The 17,234-nt window shown below is 37.6% G+C and overlaps 1 protein-coding gene across 1 annotated transcript; it reads left to right on the forward strand.

The window, feature by feature from the left end:
- The first annotated feature begins 12,095 nt into the window (after positions 1–12,095).
- Positions 12,096–16,896, forward strand: nrsn1 (neurensin 1). The gene is made up of 6 exons (XM_057834457.1): positions 12,096–12,186; positions 13,165–13,283; positions 13,378–13,470; positions 13,577–13,695; positions 13,919–14,106; positions 14,187–16,896. Exons 2-6 carry the CDS (start codon positions 13,185–13,187, stop codon positions 14,288–14,290), a joined length of 603 nt encoding a protein of 200 aa, XP_057690440.1. The 5' UTR covers positions 12,096–12,186; positions 13,165–13,184; the 3' UTR covers positions 14,291–16,896.
- The last annotated feature ends 338 nt before the right edge of the window (positions 16,897–17,234 follow it).

Consider the following 17,234-nt stretch of genomic DNA (forward strand, 5'->3'; position numbering starts at 1 on the left):
CTGACTTCAATTGCCCTGCGGTTGACTGGTTATTTGCCCATTCACACACAAAATAAAATAAAATTTGTCATCCAACTCTAACAATTAAAACAACAGACAAAATATAAATATATAATATACCAAGTTATGAATACACACATAATATTTGCTGGGTTCATGGGTTAAAATTTGACAATCATAAAAAACAATGCAAATATGCGTCGAACAAGCCCATTTTAAATGCAATGTATAATACTCTTTAAACAATTACATACTGTATATATTGATAATATGAATGTTCTGATTTCGCAAAATGCAAAATCAAGAAAGTCAATGCATAGTCGAACTTTTAAATTAAATCACCCAGCAATAATTAAACTGTGTATATAACAGACTTGATTTCCGAGATTTGTTTGTTTGTGATGAAGGTGTGTGTGTGTGGCACTGTGTTAATGTTGCATAGTTTAGCATGATTTATTACTGTTGAGTGTTTCTCATGACTAATGTCGTGCCTGCAGAGCTGAGCAGAGAATATTACACCTCCAAGCTATACATCAAACCAGCAGACCAAATGTGACGGCAACTTAGTGCAAATGTTCAAATGATAAGTTCCCTGAATTAAAAATGGGGGTGGCTCAGAATTATTTTGTCTGTGTTTGTGTGTTTCCTATCTTAAGCTTAATCAGTGTACAATACTTATCGGTTATGTAACATTATGCCAATATGCTGTCGTAGACTGATGAGTAATCTATACTAGATATTAGTAATTTTGTGGTGGGTTTAATAACCATAGACAGTTATATACACTTTTAGCACATAAGTGTGCAATAAAATACACAACAAAAAACAATATACTATGATTTCCTGGTATTTATATATTGCAAGTCCTACCGGTCTGGTACTGCTCTAGAACATGTGCGAGGATTATTCCGTTAGTGCTCCCTGTGTTTTAAAAATTAAAATAATGTGAAGCGCCAGATGACTAATTCCTTGCATCATGCTATCTGGTGCAATGAATCTCAAGATTACAGGTAGATTGGAATTTGAATCGACTAAGGAGCCGAAATGTTCGTTTCTGTCGGCTTTACATAGCAACATTTGAGCTAAAAAAAAAAAAAAACGGCGGCTGTGTGATGGGCCATGGATCCGAAAGAGAAAAATAACAGAGGACAACAGAGGATTCAATGTTTCTTGGACCGAATCATTTGCGCTCATTGCCAATGCGAAATGATTTCCTGAACGTTTACTCTGTGGTGAGAAGTTGTGAGATAACAAAAACATTAATGTGGAAAGACATTTCCAGGGAAGTACCAAGTTGGGAGTGAGAGAAAAAGTGACATTGCATTACTTCTGAAGAACTTAGAGGAGCACAAAAATAGATTTAAGAAGTGGATTGCATTGCCAAACACCACCACTGCTGCACATTTTGTTGCAACCCAGGAGATAATAAAGCGTGGAAAACAGATGGTGAGTACATGAAGGAGACATTCATCAACATATCAGAACACCTATTTGCAGACTTCAAAAGATAATACAGAAAATCAAAAACATGCCCAGATAAGGGGCATGTTATGCACGTTCCATTTTGTTTTATTTTGAAAGCTAAAAGAAAAAAAAAAAAAAAAGACCTCAAAAATCGGATTTCTTTATTGCATTTCTTTAATTTCATGAAAGCAATGAAACAATTCATTAATTGTAATGAAGCTAAACTTGATGTGGCAAAAGAGTAGTCACGTGGTGTGGTGGATGCACTGCAGGGAAAATAAACATTAAATCATGAAGGCTCATTATGTATTTTTAGCCAACTTAGTCATTTTGATAGTACAGTAATATAGCTAATACAGCATGTGTTGCCTTCATGATAAGGCTTATGTAAGGCTTTTAAATTTTTGCGTCTCCAGACATATTTTTTTTTTTTTTTTTGTCATATATGGCTCTTTCAACATTTCGGGTTGCCGACCCCTGGGTTAGGGAAATGGTAGGACAATATTAATTGAACCTGGCAACTGCCTTTTGCGTTAAGTCAGCCGCCCTGTCATCCTACGAACATGACCAGGACCAGCGGTGTTGAAAATGGATGGATAGACAGACGGACGGACAGGTGGACAGAAAAACGGTCAGACAAACAGACCAATGATACAAAATGTCACAGCAACTTAATTTCTGCTCGGTTCTAACTTTTGACACCATTCCTTTGATAAAATGAGCACTTCCATTGGAGCATCACAGTTTCTTTCCCTGAGGTCAGTAGAATATGAAATACGGTGGAAGTCAGAGTGTCCTGCTCTGGCAAGATGACAAAGGAATCAATAAGATAAAGAATGGATAGCCAAGGATAAGGTTCTTCAGATGGATAGATAGCCTAGGCGTAGATCTCATTTATCATGAGTTTTGACAAGGGGAACTGCTCCCAAAGGAATGTGGATGTGATTGAAACAACTGTACTTTGGTTAACTTGAGATTTTTTTTTCACATAAAATAAATAAAAAATAACATAAATAAATAAATCTCCACTGTAATAACAACACTACTAATAATATGGAAAAATACAAATCCACATAAATTAAAAATGATAGCTTATCTACATCACGTTTCCTTGGGAAATAAATGAAGCATAACTCAGGACAGCATCTCTTGAGAATTCCAAGGCAGACATAATTTTACCAAGGAAGTCTTAATTTTTTTCTTTTACTGCTCTCTTTGTTGAATATTGTTAATGTGCACCTTATAGAAATTTAGGAATATATAAAATTCAGTGGACAATTTAGTCGATTGTTGACCTTAACTACAGCTAGGCTAGTATCTTTCAGGCATTTGTCTATAAAAACATGTCAGTTGTGGGATGACAAATCAACATGGAAAATAATCTACAGGTTATTGCAATAATCATACGATTTGATTTTTAAGCAGTTGGTAAATGTTGGTGATGTTTTCATTTTACATTTTGGATTTTCTCTTCTCAAGGCAGTTAATCGATTCCAACTGGACTTTTCATCTGTCATCCAAGCAGGCTTTACCAGTTCATGCAACAAGACTTAGTTGGGACAACATTAGAATTTCTTTTATTTTCCTGTATTGATCTGTACACAATACCATTCCCAAAAACTCATAAGCCAGGAACAAAACATACAAGTGAAGGCATACCCTTAGTGTAAATTGTTTCTTTGCTCAGAGACTAATAATCTCTCTGGAAGCACTGAGCCATATCTTTTTTTTCTCCCCCTGTAATGAGCTGTTGTCTGTTATCAGTCATTACAGGAAGCCTGATTATTCGACTGGCATTCTGCACACGCTCACAGGGAGCTCCCTGAAGGTGACCTTTTCATGTCACCATAGTAACTGCCTCACTCTACACTGAGATGCTCATCAGGTAATGGAGGGGGTGAGAGAGAGCGAGAGAGAGAGAGAGAGGCAGCGAGAGATTTTGCAAGCTAGTTCGATAATACTCCCTCCCCCACTTCTTGACAGGATATTTAAAGCAGAGCATCAATGGCATGGCACAGGCCGTCACACGCCACAGTCATCAGTAGAGCCAAGGGACCTAACTTCGTACAAAACACATGACAAAAGCAGTGAAACATTCATGAAGATTTATGTCATATTTTCTGGACACATCCTCAGTAGCGTACCTCAAGATCATATCTGGTGTTTTGGCCATTACCACTAGACACCCTTATTTAGTCCTAGTTGTATCTAGTAGCCAATTAAGTGTACTGTTGAAAAAGAAGGTAACTCACCCAGCACACATAAATGTCAGTGCAGTCAAGTTAGGCAGTCAAGTGAATGTTTCAAATTATAGTACATCCTTTGGGCTATGATTTCAGTCCTTTATTGGTGAAGAAAAAGTAGTCATTTGACAGTGTATAACTGCTTATTTTTGGAGCAAAATCCGAGGTATGTTGAATGCACTGTATATATATATATATATATATATATTAGGGGTGTCAAACGATTAAAATTTTTAATCGAGTTAATTACAGCTTAAAAATTAATTAATCGTAATTAATCGCAATTAATCGCAATTCAAACCATCTATAAAATATGCCATATTTTTCTGTAAATTATATATATATTGTGTAAAATAAATTGTTGGAATGGAAAGATAAGACACAAGATGGATGGGAAAACCCATTGGCAGTGTATCAAATACTTGTTCTCCCCACTGTACATTCAACATACGGTACATAAGGACTGTAGTGGGCATTTCACTCTACTGTCATTTAAATCTGTCTATGCTGTCCTCACTCCGAAGCGTCTACTTTTTCCAAAGCTAGACAGCTAGTGAACGACGCCTTAATAATCAGACTTCTTCCTTTTTCGTCTGATTTATTAATAAAATAGCCTCAAACCATTGTCCTCTTTAGACTGTCATAAAACTACAAAAAAAAGAAAAAGTACACAAGCATTGCATTAGCAACAACGTTAGCTTAGCACGCTATACAGGTTCACTAAACATAAACAAAAAGCGTCTCATACAAAAAATAGAACATTTCGCTTAAGAACAACAACCATACTTACGGACAAATCTTGTCCAAGGATCATATAAGCACAACATTACAACGTAGGCGTCAGCCCGAGACGTCGTGCAGTCATATTGAACTGGCAAGAAAAAAATAAACCATGTCGCAAAGCGACCACAAGAGTTCGCTGTTACAGCACAAAAAGCCTTGCTGTAAAACTTACCAAAAGGCAGAATACTGTCTGAGCGGGACATGTGCGTTAATTGCGTCAAATATTTTAACGTGATTAATTTAAAAAATTAATTACCGCGCGTTAACGCAATAATTTTGACAGCCCTAATATATATATATATATATATATATATATATATATATATATATATATATATATATATATATATATATATATATATATATATATATATATATACAATATTGGGGAGGGGGTCTTTTTCATATATGTTTCTTTATTGGATAAAAACTTTTTAGTGGAAAAAATGACTTGTGTGTGCATCATCAGCCATCCATCAACAGCAATTTGAAAATCATAGCTCCATACATACAAGAAACAGTGCAACTAAATATTCAGAGAGATTGAGAGAGCTTTTCTTTCTCAATGCTTAATGTCAGACAGTCCTCCGCAAACAGGCAGCCCTGGCCTGCAAACACTCAAGATGCTAATGGGAGCAATCCAACCCTGTGGTTTTGCGAATGTGAATGGGAATGACTAATGAGGACCTCAATGCTCACAAAAGATATGCTGATTAGAGTCAGATGACCCTCCTCTGGATACAAAAGTGATTTGTATCAACTGATCCACCCTTGGTAGTTCTAGTGTAAACTGTCTATGTTTGATCAGTAGGAACAAAAATCAGGATCCACAGTGGCCCTTTAGGACTGGTTTAAAGACCCCTGCTGTCCGGAATGGACAAAGCTTCCAGCCACTGTCATATGTTTTTGATTCTGTCATGTATTGTAAAGGTATGTGAATTTGTCAACGAAGCAGGGCCGCCCCAGGCCATTTGGGGGCCCTAGGCAAAATAATGCCAAGGGGCCCATATTTTTATAAAAATGTATTAAAATGTAACTTTATGTGCATCGTTTTTTCTTTTCTTGATCTCATAACTATGTACACGACATTGTCAAGCATTTCCTTGAATTGTACATTTGGGGAAATCATCATTTTGTAAAGAGGACGGCACTCCAATTCCGTGATACTTCTCAATAGCTCCTTTGACTCATCCAAAGAAAAAAAAGTACAAAATATGATTACATGGAACAAAATTCAGACCAGGAAAATATTCGTCAAAAAAAAAAACGTGTACTGTGGGGAGTGTGCAACTAATTAAGTAGATTCACCGTAGGCTGATACATGGCATACTACTTGATAATAATGTCCAATATAAATGAAATGACTAGGCTACGTCTACACTAGGACAGATAATTTTCTCCAGGGTATTTTGCCGACTATTTTTATACCTGTCCACACTTCGTTTAAGGTGCGTTTAAGGGCCTCCCGGCATCTGCGAGGTACGCCTGCATTTGCGCAAACTACGCATGCGTAAAAAGGAGAAGCCTCATGTGTTCTGTCTTCGCCCGCACGGTTTATCTCTGAAACGGAAACTCATTCCTAGCCCACGTAAAATTTCGAAATTACCACGACTTCTAGACTGTCATTATTTTGTGATCACTGTTTTTTTCATGATCGCAATTAAACGCGCATCACACAGGAGCGAGAGTGGAAGGGAGAGCACGCTCTGCTTTTACGTGCAGGCGCCGTTTTGTAATTGAAATAAATATTTATAAAACCACGGAAGCCTGACATCATTACTTGGGATGTTACAATCGATGCTCAGTTGCTCTCTCACCACTTGGAAAATAACAAATAGAGGCATATGGTGTGGCGCTGAGTATATTTCCTGGAAGCAGCAACCAGGACTGGACTGCTTGTGCGTAAAAGTAGCAATCCTGGAAGTGGCAACAGTTTTGACAGGCAGAAATGTCTGGGAAAAAAACTGATTGCGCGCCTCTTTGACTGGGGATACCACGCAGGTCACTTTTCGGGGTTTAATTTTCCTCTACGCATTTTTATATACAGTACTCATGTTCGGTCGGCATTGAGTTGGGAGGGGCCAGCCCCACAGCTGGCTGCTCGGAGACAACTCGGACTCATCTCCACCTCATCCGCGATGGGAGGACCTCAAATGGGCACTGAATTGAAGCATATTATTGAGACGTACTTTGAAGGTTCAAGAAAAATGAGTGGAAAAGAAAAGAGCAGGAATGCCACGTCGTGATCGTCCGCCTCCATTGTTTACGATGCTGTCATGCCGCACTAAAAACAGCGACGGCATGACGTCCCTTGCTAAGTATCCGAATGTTGTACGGTGACAGCAGTCCATATTAGGCGGCGCGTAGGCGGCGGGTAACATTAACCACCTACATTAACCGTCTAACAACTAATCCGGATAATAGACAAACTAGCGTAGCCGATATGTGGTATAGTCCAAGTAATTACATGTTTAAGGCCATTATCCGTCATAATGTAGGCCGACAGGTGACAACTTGCTCGGCTTTACTTGATTCGCTCTGCCCTGCGGCTAATAGCAATTGCCAGTACGATATATTGACAAACTCAGCTGACATCAATTTCAAGTCGGAGTGTCTTGCACAACAACAACAACAACAACATCAACATGCTCTATTACCTTGATACTGTTGTTTATTTTCTTCTCCGATTTTCTTCTTCCTTTGTTTCTCTGCTCCAGAAGGATAAATTCTCTTCGTGCATCTATTTTCCAAGCAAGTTTGAGCACCAATCATCGCAAAGCAGGTTCAACGTCACTCCCCAGGTTGCCAGATTGTAATGATAAGAAAATGGATGTTTGCATACATAAACGGCAATGTGCGCCACATTGTTCACGATGCTCTATTAACAACGTATAAAATGAGGTTGCCAGATTGGGGACCCCCTTGTGGTGGCCCTAAGCAGCTGCATAGTCTGCATATAGGCTGGGTCTGCCTTGCAACGAAGAGTATTCCACATTATGTGGAAGGGAATCGCAACAGGTGAAGCTGAAACAGCAGTCAACGCAGTAGATGAAGCAGCCAACGATTCTGGGCCAAGCCATCCTATCGGTGACAGCAGTTGGTTCTGGAGCAAGAGGTCTCACCGGTGGCAATTGTGAGAACTAAGAACCAACGCTGTTGGGCAAACACCCAACAGATTCAATCATTTCATTTCGGAATTACAATTACAAAATTAAATTCCTGCTCAAAAAAATATTGCAAATAAACATACGTTGATAAATTCCTCAAAATGTGACCATTGTGTTTTTAAACCCTAACCCAACACTGTAAATGGAAAAATTGTCCTGATTCAAGATTAAATAGTTCATCTCACTTAATTCATACTAGTTTTTAAAGTTTACTTTCTCATATTGAGTTGTCTGCACTTTTTACCAGCTTACTTGTTTTATTAAGTTGTATGAACTTGAATCTACTAAGTGAGTAGCATGGTTTGTGGTATGAGAGCTGCGCAGTGCGCACCTGTAGTGCGCATGTCCATTTCCAGGTGGCGCGAATCTACCACTGGAGGAAAATTCGAGAAAGCGGTCAGAACAGAACCATTGCGCCAACTGAATGTTGCTCTGACTTGGTTTTGGTAGGTAAAGCTTTTGTTTCTAACCTTGTCAATATCATTTAATGTTTAAAATAAGAATTGTTGGAAGAAAGTCCACTCAGACTTCATGTTGGCATGTTCGCCTGTGTGTGTATGCCTGCGGGTTCATACTAGACCAGTCGGTGTAGCCGTGAGCTACGTGTTGTGCTAACATGTCTCCGCCGGCCGGTCCTGTCTGTTAGCTGTTTGCGTGATGCTTCTGAGTTAACTAGTTAGCTCAGTGTAACAAGCTGTAATGTCGGGTGAGAAGTGTGTGTGGACGCGGGGGTGCGGGTGTGTGCACGCGTGCGTGTTTGGGGGGCTCCGTGTAGTCATGCTAGTGCTGGGATGTAAACGTGTGTAACGCCCGTTATGTTTCATTTAAAGGCGCCTTTTTTCTGAATCAGTACACGTCCAAAACGTTGTTAAAGTTAAAATTGGGATATCGTCTGACACAGTATCTTGACAAGTGCACCAAATGCGAAAAAGTTATATGGGTGAGTAAAATGATGTGTTTTACTTAAAAAACGAAGGTGTCAAATGATAAAAGAGTGAAATGAGCGAGTCAAATGTTGTTTTACTTCAAAAATAAGGTGCCAAATGCAAAGGGAAAAAAAATACTTTTTCCAATTTAGGTGTGGATGTCACAAAAAGTGTTGTATTCTGAATCAGTTGGGAGTTACAAATTTGATGTCCCACATATGATTTTTTTTTTTTGTTACCTTTTTGTGCAGGTTTAGTGATGAAATGCAGCCATTTCCACCTGCTCGTAATCTAAAGAGCTCTCTAAGACAGTATTACAGAGTTTTGGTTTGTTCTCTATGATTACGTGCAGGCACTTCAATCATCAAAGTGAACACACTATAATGTGTATGTGATGTTTTTCCATCTTGATTGAATTTATTTGTGTTTTTATTTTAAATGCAGGATTCAGACTCTTCCGATGACTTTGTCCAAGTTCCTGTTTGGGTTCTGCAAGTCATACCGGAGGACATGCCACTAACGCCATGCAGCATTGCGATCATCCTTGAAGGGAACCTTGTTATGGATGAGGTTCCCACAATGTCGAAAGCAATTTGTCTTGTTTTTGCTTTAATTTTTGCACTGCATCTTGAATACCCCAAAACTATGAAAAACATTTTTGAGTTTTTTCAGAAGGTTTTGTTGAACCTGGGACACCAAAAGCTAAGCCCCAAACTGCAAACATTGCAGCTCTAGGCCATAGATGTTCTGGCAAGGAATATGTGTAATGGGAAATGATGTGTTCTGAATGTTAGTTTTTATTTATCAGTTTGTATTTTTATGTTTACAGACTAAATGTAGCCAAGCCTTTTTGTTGCGAAGTCTGTTTTTTGCTGTGTTGTCATATTGTTTGGAAATACTAAAGTAAAAAAAAAAAACATTTCCATAATGCCATTTTGTGAATTCTTATTTTAAAGTTGGCAAAACTAGATATGTTATAGAAACTGCAATTTCTGGAGAAATTACTCTGGACTTTGCTGTGTGAAGATGAAGATCTTAACCCCGCCCATGTTGGTTTTTGGACATTTCAGAGACCATATATGGCCAGTTCCTGCTGATTTGGGGTCATTTCTGGGACATGTCATGGTCATATTAGGTTACTTCCTGTTGATTTGGGGACATTTGGGGGACATGTCTGGTCCTATCAGGTCACTTCATGTTGATTGGGGGGACTTGTCCCGGTAATATCAGGTCATGTGGGGACATTTGGGTGGCGTGTCCTGGTCATATCAGGTCATTTTGGGACATTTAGGGGGCGTGACCTGGTCATTTTGGGACATTTAAGGGGCGTGTCCTGGACAGATCAGGTCATTTGGGGGACATGTCCTATTGATATTTGGTAATTTCCTGTTGATTTGGGGACATTTGTTTTTTTGCCATTGAAAATGAATGGGCTTTGCCCAGACAATTTAAGTACTGCCCACTTACTTCGGCATAGTACATTAAGTTATTGTTACTTATCTTTATTGAGTTCATGTCAACTTTATTGAAGTGGATTACACTAAGATACCTCAAGTAAAGTAATACAAATTTCAAGTAAAGCCCACTTCTTTTGGCTCAATATATTAAAGTTCATTCGACTCAAAGTAATTGAGTTGTAACAACTTGATTTGAATTTAACTTTACTAAGATACATTAAGTTCTCACAACTTAAAAAAAAAAGTACCACTCACTTAAATTTGATAATTCCACACTATGTAACACAATAAGTTTCTTTACTTACTTTTCCCAAGGTAATCGGTTTCCTCAATTTATTTAAGTAAACTTGTTAGAATTTACAGTGAAGACACACTTAAAGAAGTTTGCATATATTGTACATGTATTCCTCATTAATAGCTTATTATATAGCCTGAATGAGCATTAGGCTGATTATTATGGAAGCAATGCATTACGGTAATAAAGGACATTTAACAAAGCTAGCTTAAAATAGCAGAATGCTATAATGACTCAGTAATTTAGTTTAATCAACAGTTTGAGCTCCCTAATATATTATTTACACTAAAATATCTAATTGATTATTGTCTAAAATTATGGTAATGATCACTTATGATGTGGAGATGGGCATAAATAAAAACAAAATATGAACAACAATATCAAAATGGCTAAACAATCTTACCTTGTGGCCATCTTTTATCTTGACTTCTTTGTGGTGCATTAGAGGTCATTCATTCATTCATTTTCCATGCCGCTTATTCCTCACGAGGGTCGCGGAGGTGCTGGAGCCTATCCCAGCTAACAACGGGCAGTAGGCAGGGGACACCCTGAACTGGTTGCCAGCCAATCGCAGGGCACAAGGAGACACACAACCGCATTAGAGGTCAGAATAACTATATATATTTATTAAAAAAAAAAAAAAAAAAACGTGCTTATGAGGCACCATGAACAAAGAGCAACAGTAATGAAAGCAGCACCCTTGAACACTAGATTTTCCTTAAATATGTTTCTGTACAAATTAAGAAACCATTATAGTTTATCATAATCTTATAAATTATATAGTTTTTTCAAAAATGCATATGTTGAGAGAGAGAGAGAGTTTTTTTTTTAATTGATTGAACATTTATGGTGCTGTCTTGAAGAGAAAACATCAAAGCTTTTTAATGGACACATTACAGTAACGAATTTTCGACTCTAAAATCAGTTAAAAAAAAACAACAACAACATACAAGATACTATTTTGGTATTAAATCATGGACTGGGTCACATAATAGACATAACCACATTTCAACCAAAAAATTGAACTATTACAGGTTTTCATGACTACAGGTATATCCCTAAAAATTTCACAGACATATTTTAGGTAAGCTTTGTGAGAATCATCCATTAGGCTTTTGTTAAATGTCTGAAAAGACGAGCATTCAAGTACCTTCCTACACATATATTCAAATCACTACACAAGCAATCCCTTTTCAACTTGAATTAAGGAAGAAGAATGATCAGTCATATGGCTCAGCAGATCTATTCTGTTACCGTAGTTGCAATCATCGACTGCTATAAAACAAAGAGAAACAGGATATGAATGTGAACTGGGGCTGTAGTATAAACAGATTGCTGCTTCAATGGATAATTCATGTCTCGTTCAGCTCTGAACTATTTTTTACAAATCTGTACAGGGGGTTTACAAATAGAGTACATTGTGTGTGGGTTTAACTACAGTTTATGCTGGCCTCACCTTTGTTAAGTGTACAATTGGGCAATATGATTCCCATTTATTACGATCAGCAGCTGTCTGATAATAGTGAGGAGGACACAATGCCCTTAGGCACACACAGCTATCAAGTTAAAACTTTCTGTCTGTCTAAATTTGTTTTGAATTTTAAACGACAAATCCAGGCCAGTCATATCCAGTCATTGCCTGGTTATTTATATATGGCTCTGAGTCACATTGTTGTCATGGAGCTGACGCATGCGCAGTAAACGGTGAGCTGTAGAGAATGACTCTTAATCAGAGAGAGAGAGAGAGAGAGAGAGAGAGAGAGGGAGAGAGAGAGCGAAGGAGAGAGAGAGTAATGGGAGCCGGCTGAGCAAGCAGCAGCGGGTGATCGCTCTCCGAGCTGCCAATGACAGGTAAATTGCGGTTTCAGTATTTTTATTTTGGTAATAATTGTTACTGTTTTCGATGCAGCTTCCGCGCCTATTTGAAACATGTGACGGTGAATCTTAATTATCTTAATCTTAACGGTTAATAACGTCATAGATGCGCGTGTGGCCGAATTAAAACGAGTGCGTTCTTCCGTTAATGCTAAACATGTCCACATCTGGTTTTGGGAAATGTCCACTTTAAACATGAGTGCTCTCACTTCGTCGATTAAATTAAAAGGTCTGCATTGCACGAAGCAAAGCATGTCAAATGAAACAAAATTGAATGCACATACAATATTTATATGGTCCTATTCTGCACGAAAAACAGGCTGGCAATATGAACGGGCTGGAAAGCAATCCGACCACATTTTGTCATCATAGAATGACTGCAAATTTCATCAAAAAACGTATTGTGGTCTATTTATGTCTCGTGGGGGTTGGTTGGACGCTTGCTCGAGGTCTGTTCTCAGACCAGCGTCACAGTATGACGTGTTTTTTCATGCTGGCGTAATGGCGATCAGGACCAAGGCCAGCTCACAGACAGTTGTTGCTAATGTTTAAAGTATATGTATACATATTTTTTAATTCAATTAAAATTTTCAGGCATTTGAGATGACTTTTCCTGATGACGTTTAATTTCCACATGTAATATTATTTGTCTTACTCCTAGGGGCATTGCACAAAGGTCAGTTAAAGACATACAGGATAAACGCAAAAATAGTTGAATAATGTTTTGTTAAAAAAAAAAAAATACTGTAGAGCACTTGTGCTTTATACAATACTCAAAAGGGTGAAGCAATGCAAGGCTCATTACACGCTTGTATGGGTACCCTCAAAGTGTTATATAACAAAGTGTGTGGGAATAAATGTGTTTCTGAATACATAAAGACCTGTGTATTATGCAGTGGGTTCAAAACTGTGAGGGTAGATTCATTCATGCATTTCAATTGGTGTTTGTACAAGCTGGCAGACAGTCGTGAAGGATGGCGTCTTGCTCAGAGATCTGCGGATCGGAATACGGCGAGCAAGCCAAAGCCAGTGGTAACTGCCAACAGTATGGTGTTCGCTCCTACTTACACCAGGTAGGACAAAAACACACCTATTTCCTCAAAATAAAGTGTGAAACATGAATATAGGGCAATTTGGAATTTAGATAAACATGTCTCATTCCTCCAGTTTTATGAGGAGTGCACAGCCTCAATCTGGGAACGTGATGAAGATTTTCAGATTCAGAGATCGCCTAGCAGGTGGAGCTCTTTACTCTGGAAGGTGAGATTCACCATGAGTTGCCTCACTCCTGTAATCACTGTTACATTTACAAATAAAATATTACTACTATTTGCAACTAATTATGTTTGTTTTATTCCAACCTCAGGTCTGTCTCGCGTTTGGCACCATCATTCTGTTTGCAGGCCTGATTGTCATAATTGTGGGCTATGCCACTCCGGCTCGGATTGAAGCATTTGGTGAAAAGGAACTTCTTTTTGTGGACAGGTACATAACACCTTATTCACTTGTGTTATACTGAATCCGACATAAAACTATGGATAGTTATTATGCAACAATGGGAGGGAACAGGATACAAAAAAAGCAGCTTACTGATGTACTCTGCAAACGTGTAAAACATGATAATCAACAAACATATTTAACACTAACTGTATGATGGCACAGTGCGCTTTTGATTTTTGCATAATATTTCACTGTCTATGTCTTGCAGCCAGGCAGTCAGTTTTAACCGAGCACTGGATGTTTGTAAGCTGACTGGGGCTGTACTGTTCTGTGTGGGAGGGACCTCCATGGCTGTGGGTCTCCTGCTCTCTGCGTTTGCCAAAAGCTACTCCAAAGAAGAATTATTCCTCCAGCAAAAGTTTAAAGAGCGATTGGCTGATTTGCACTCAACAGTTGGTAAGATTTAATTCTTTACATTGGCTCACATTATTTAAAATATGGCTGTAAATACCACCGGACCTATCCTTTTGTCACAGGTACTCCCATAATGAGAGCACCCACCCCAGGGGAGGGAAAGGTGCCAGTAACACTTTCCAAAGTTCAGAACATCCAGCCAGTAACCCCCAAATCAGAAACCTGACAGTCTGGTTAATGGGCATTAAAAAAATTGCTGAGTGAATTGTGCACTGCCTTTGAGTGAGTGGACTGCGTGTATCATACTGTACTGTATGTAGTTTTATGCTGAATTGTTATCACATAAAATATAATCTTACATGACTAATAGGGTCAACACTTCACACTGTGCTTGACAGATCATTTCTGAAATTTGTCAATTGAATCATGTGCAATTGAATCCGCTTTTTACCATACCAAACATAACAAATTAGATTTTTAAGACACGGAGGCATTAAGTAACACAAGAACAAATCAATACAACACAGCCAGTGAACAAGTGAATATGTTCTTTTAAAATACGTTCACATTGTGTTGAAGATAAATGTGGCGCTGCTTCAATGAACTGAGTAGCAGCAGGATATATTGATGCTTAACTCCTTGTAATGGTCAAAGCACCGGACACAATAACCAATCGCAGTGGCTCAAGATAGATACAGTATATAGGCTCATAAAATCACCAGCACTATGTTGTCTAGAAACAAGCAACAGTGAGTCTTATTAAATTTATGTGTGATGGATGTGTGTTTGGGAAAATTACCATACACAAATGAGCAAGACAGAACACACTTAAAAGTCTTGACATTTTTAAGTTGGACGTTGTCTTCTTGATTTTAACATCTGAAAGGATGAGTTACCCAAACCAGACTGCTTGATGAAAAGTACAGTGGATGGGTTAAAGCCTGATTAACATTGACTTTGAATTAAAAGCAAATATGTTGACATGCGTCCTTATTCAGCTATCAAAATATCCATCTATTCGTCCACCCATCTACAGTATAATCTGTACTGCAAATCGTCATGATTGTAGTGGGGTGTGCCGGCACCTATCCTAGCTAACTATGGGCACTCGTCGGTGTACGTCTTGATTTGGTTGCAAACCTATCTTATTCATCATGTACATTAAATTTATGTTTTTACATTTATTTTTCAGATTCAAAAGTAGCTAAAGTGGAACACAATTCAGATTTTATGCAGTTTGTAGTTCACCAGTGTAACAACATATTTCTAAAAAGTTGCTTAACAAAACTTTACTTTGCACAGTCATTACTAATTAAGTCAGCACTTGGTACAACATGATCACTAACCTTATGAGACCATAATGTAAATGAACACATTAGATATATTTTTAATTAAAACATAAATAAAATAGGGCTGTCAAAATTATTGCGTTAACGGGCGGTAATTAATTTTTTTAATTAATCACGTTAAAATATTTGACGCAATTAACGTACATGCCCCACTCAAACAGATTAAAATGACAGCAGTGTCATGTCCACTTGTTACTTGTGTTTTTTGTCACCCTCTGCTGGCGCTTGGGTGCGACTGATTTTATGCACCATGAGCATTGTGTAATTATTGACATCAACAATGGCGAACTACTAGTTTATTTTTTGATTGAAAATTTTACAAATCTTATTAAAACGAAAACATTAAGAGGGGTTTTAATATAAAATTACTATAAGTTGTACTCAAATTTATCTTTTAAGAACTACAAGTCTTTCTATCCGTGGATCCCTTTAACAGAAAGAATGTCAATAATGTTAATGCCATCTTGTGGATTTGTTGCTATAATAAACAAATACAGTACTTATGTACAGTATGTTGAATATATATCCTTTTTCTTTGTGTCTTCTTTCCATTCCAACAATAATTTACAGAAAAATATGGCATATTTCATAGATGGTTTGAATTGCGATTAATTACGATTAATTAATTTTTAAGCTGTGATTAACTCGATTAAAAACTTTAATCGTATGACAGCCCTAAAATAAAATCCTTGGGATGTTTCTTTCAAATTCACCCAAGGCTAAAGAATGTTTCGAGCCCTCTTCGAAGTAGCTACATATGGTGGTTCTGTCTTGCCTCATACAAATTAGCCACTACTCAGCCTGCCCCACTAAAAAATGTAGGACTGGCTTTACGTTAACATTACGACATGGGGCCATTTCAAGACTCGAATCTGATTTTTACTAATGGTAACAGAAGTGTCTTTTAAGTAAAAATGTCGTCTGTTTTCACTCCAAATTCAGAAATAGTCAGGCTAGAAAGAACTGATTTAGTTGTGAAATTTCACATATTGGGTTTGTAAGCACACTGAACTAATATGGCATCCATAAGTAAAAATGTACAGAGTTATAATGTATTATTTATACAGTTAGATATTTTAATAAGATACGATAATTGATTTTACAAGTAAACTTATAATGTCTTTTTGTTTTTTTGAACCACAGAACATGCAAACCTACAGCAAATGATCGATCGTATAAATGTTATCCAATCACATGAGTGAGAGTGATAGTAGGTGATCAATATATGTGCTTACTAGTAGTATCATGCTGTGAAATGTGTGTTTGGTTTCATCTTTTTGCTGTCCAAATGCTGAAGTTCACATTAAATATATTTGTTTGCTGAAGAAATTATTTAAGCTTTATTCTTGTAACTTATTTTGACATTCAGTCCATCTTTTGATGTAACTGTATAGACCAAGGCAATTAAAATGCATAAAGAACAAGTGAAGTCAATATTCATGATGTAGTATATCTATTTTCAAACACAATAAAAGTTAAATATGCTGGCTAATCTTGTGCAAGACTGTGTTGTTTAAGCAGAAACTTAAAAATAAAGAGGGTCCAGTAGGTATATAAATTCTTTTACTATTACGACAATGCTATAACATATTTAAAATGCCTTCATTATCTTAAAGTACAGAGCTCACTGTAATCCATCAAGAGGGTCATTTAGAAAGACGATGTATAGGATGATAAGTGTGCTATTTGAGGCCTCATTAACACACCCACATGTGCACATAGTGAAAGGGACCACTGGACTAGATAGGACAGAATTAATGACATATCCGGAAATAGCACCCAGAGGACTATCACCTTGAGCAGTCAGCAGAGAGTCATGGA

This window comes from Corythoichthys intestinalis, chromosome 4 (assembly GCF_030265065.1).
Source record: "Corythoichthys intestinalis isolate RoL2023-P3 chromosome 4, ASM3026506v1, whole genome shotgun sequence".
Classification (NCBI taxonomy): domain Eukaryota; kingdom Metazoa; phylum Chordata; class Actinopteri; order Syngnathiformes; family Syngnathidae; genus Corythoichthys; species Corythoichthys intestinalis.

Excerpts from the sequence above, each read along its gene's own strand:
- nrsn1 (XM_057834457.1), top strand. The coding sequence starts at position 13,185 with ATGGCGTCTTGCTCAGAGATCTGCGGATCGGAATACGGCGAGCAAGCC. Across the intron at positions 13,284-13,377 it reads TTCGCTCCTACTTACACCAG|TTTTATGAGGAGTGCACAGC; the intron begins GTAGGACAAAAA and ends TCATTCCTCCAG. Across the intron at positions 13,471-13,576 it reads GGAGCTCTTTACTCTGGAAG|GTCTGTCTCGCGTTTGGCAC; the intron begins GTGAGATTCACC and ends TTCCAACCTCAG.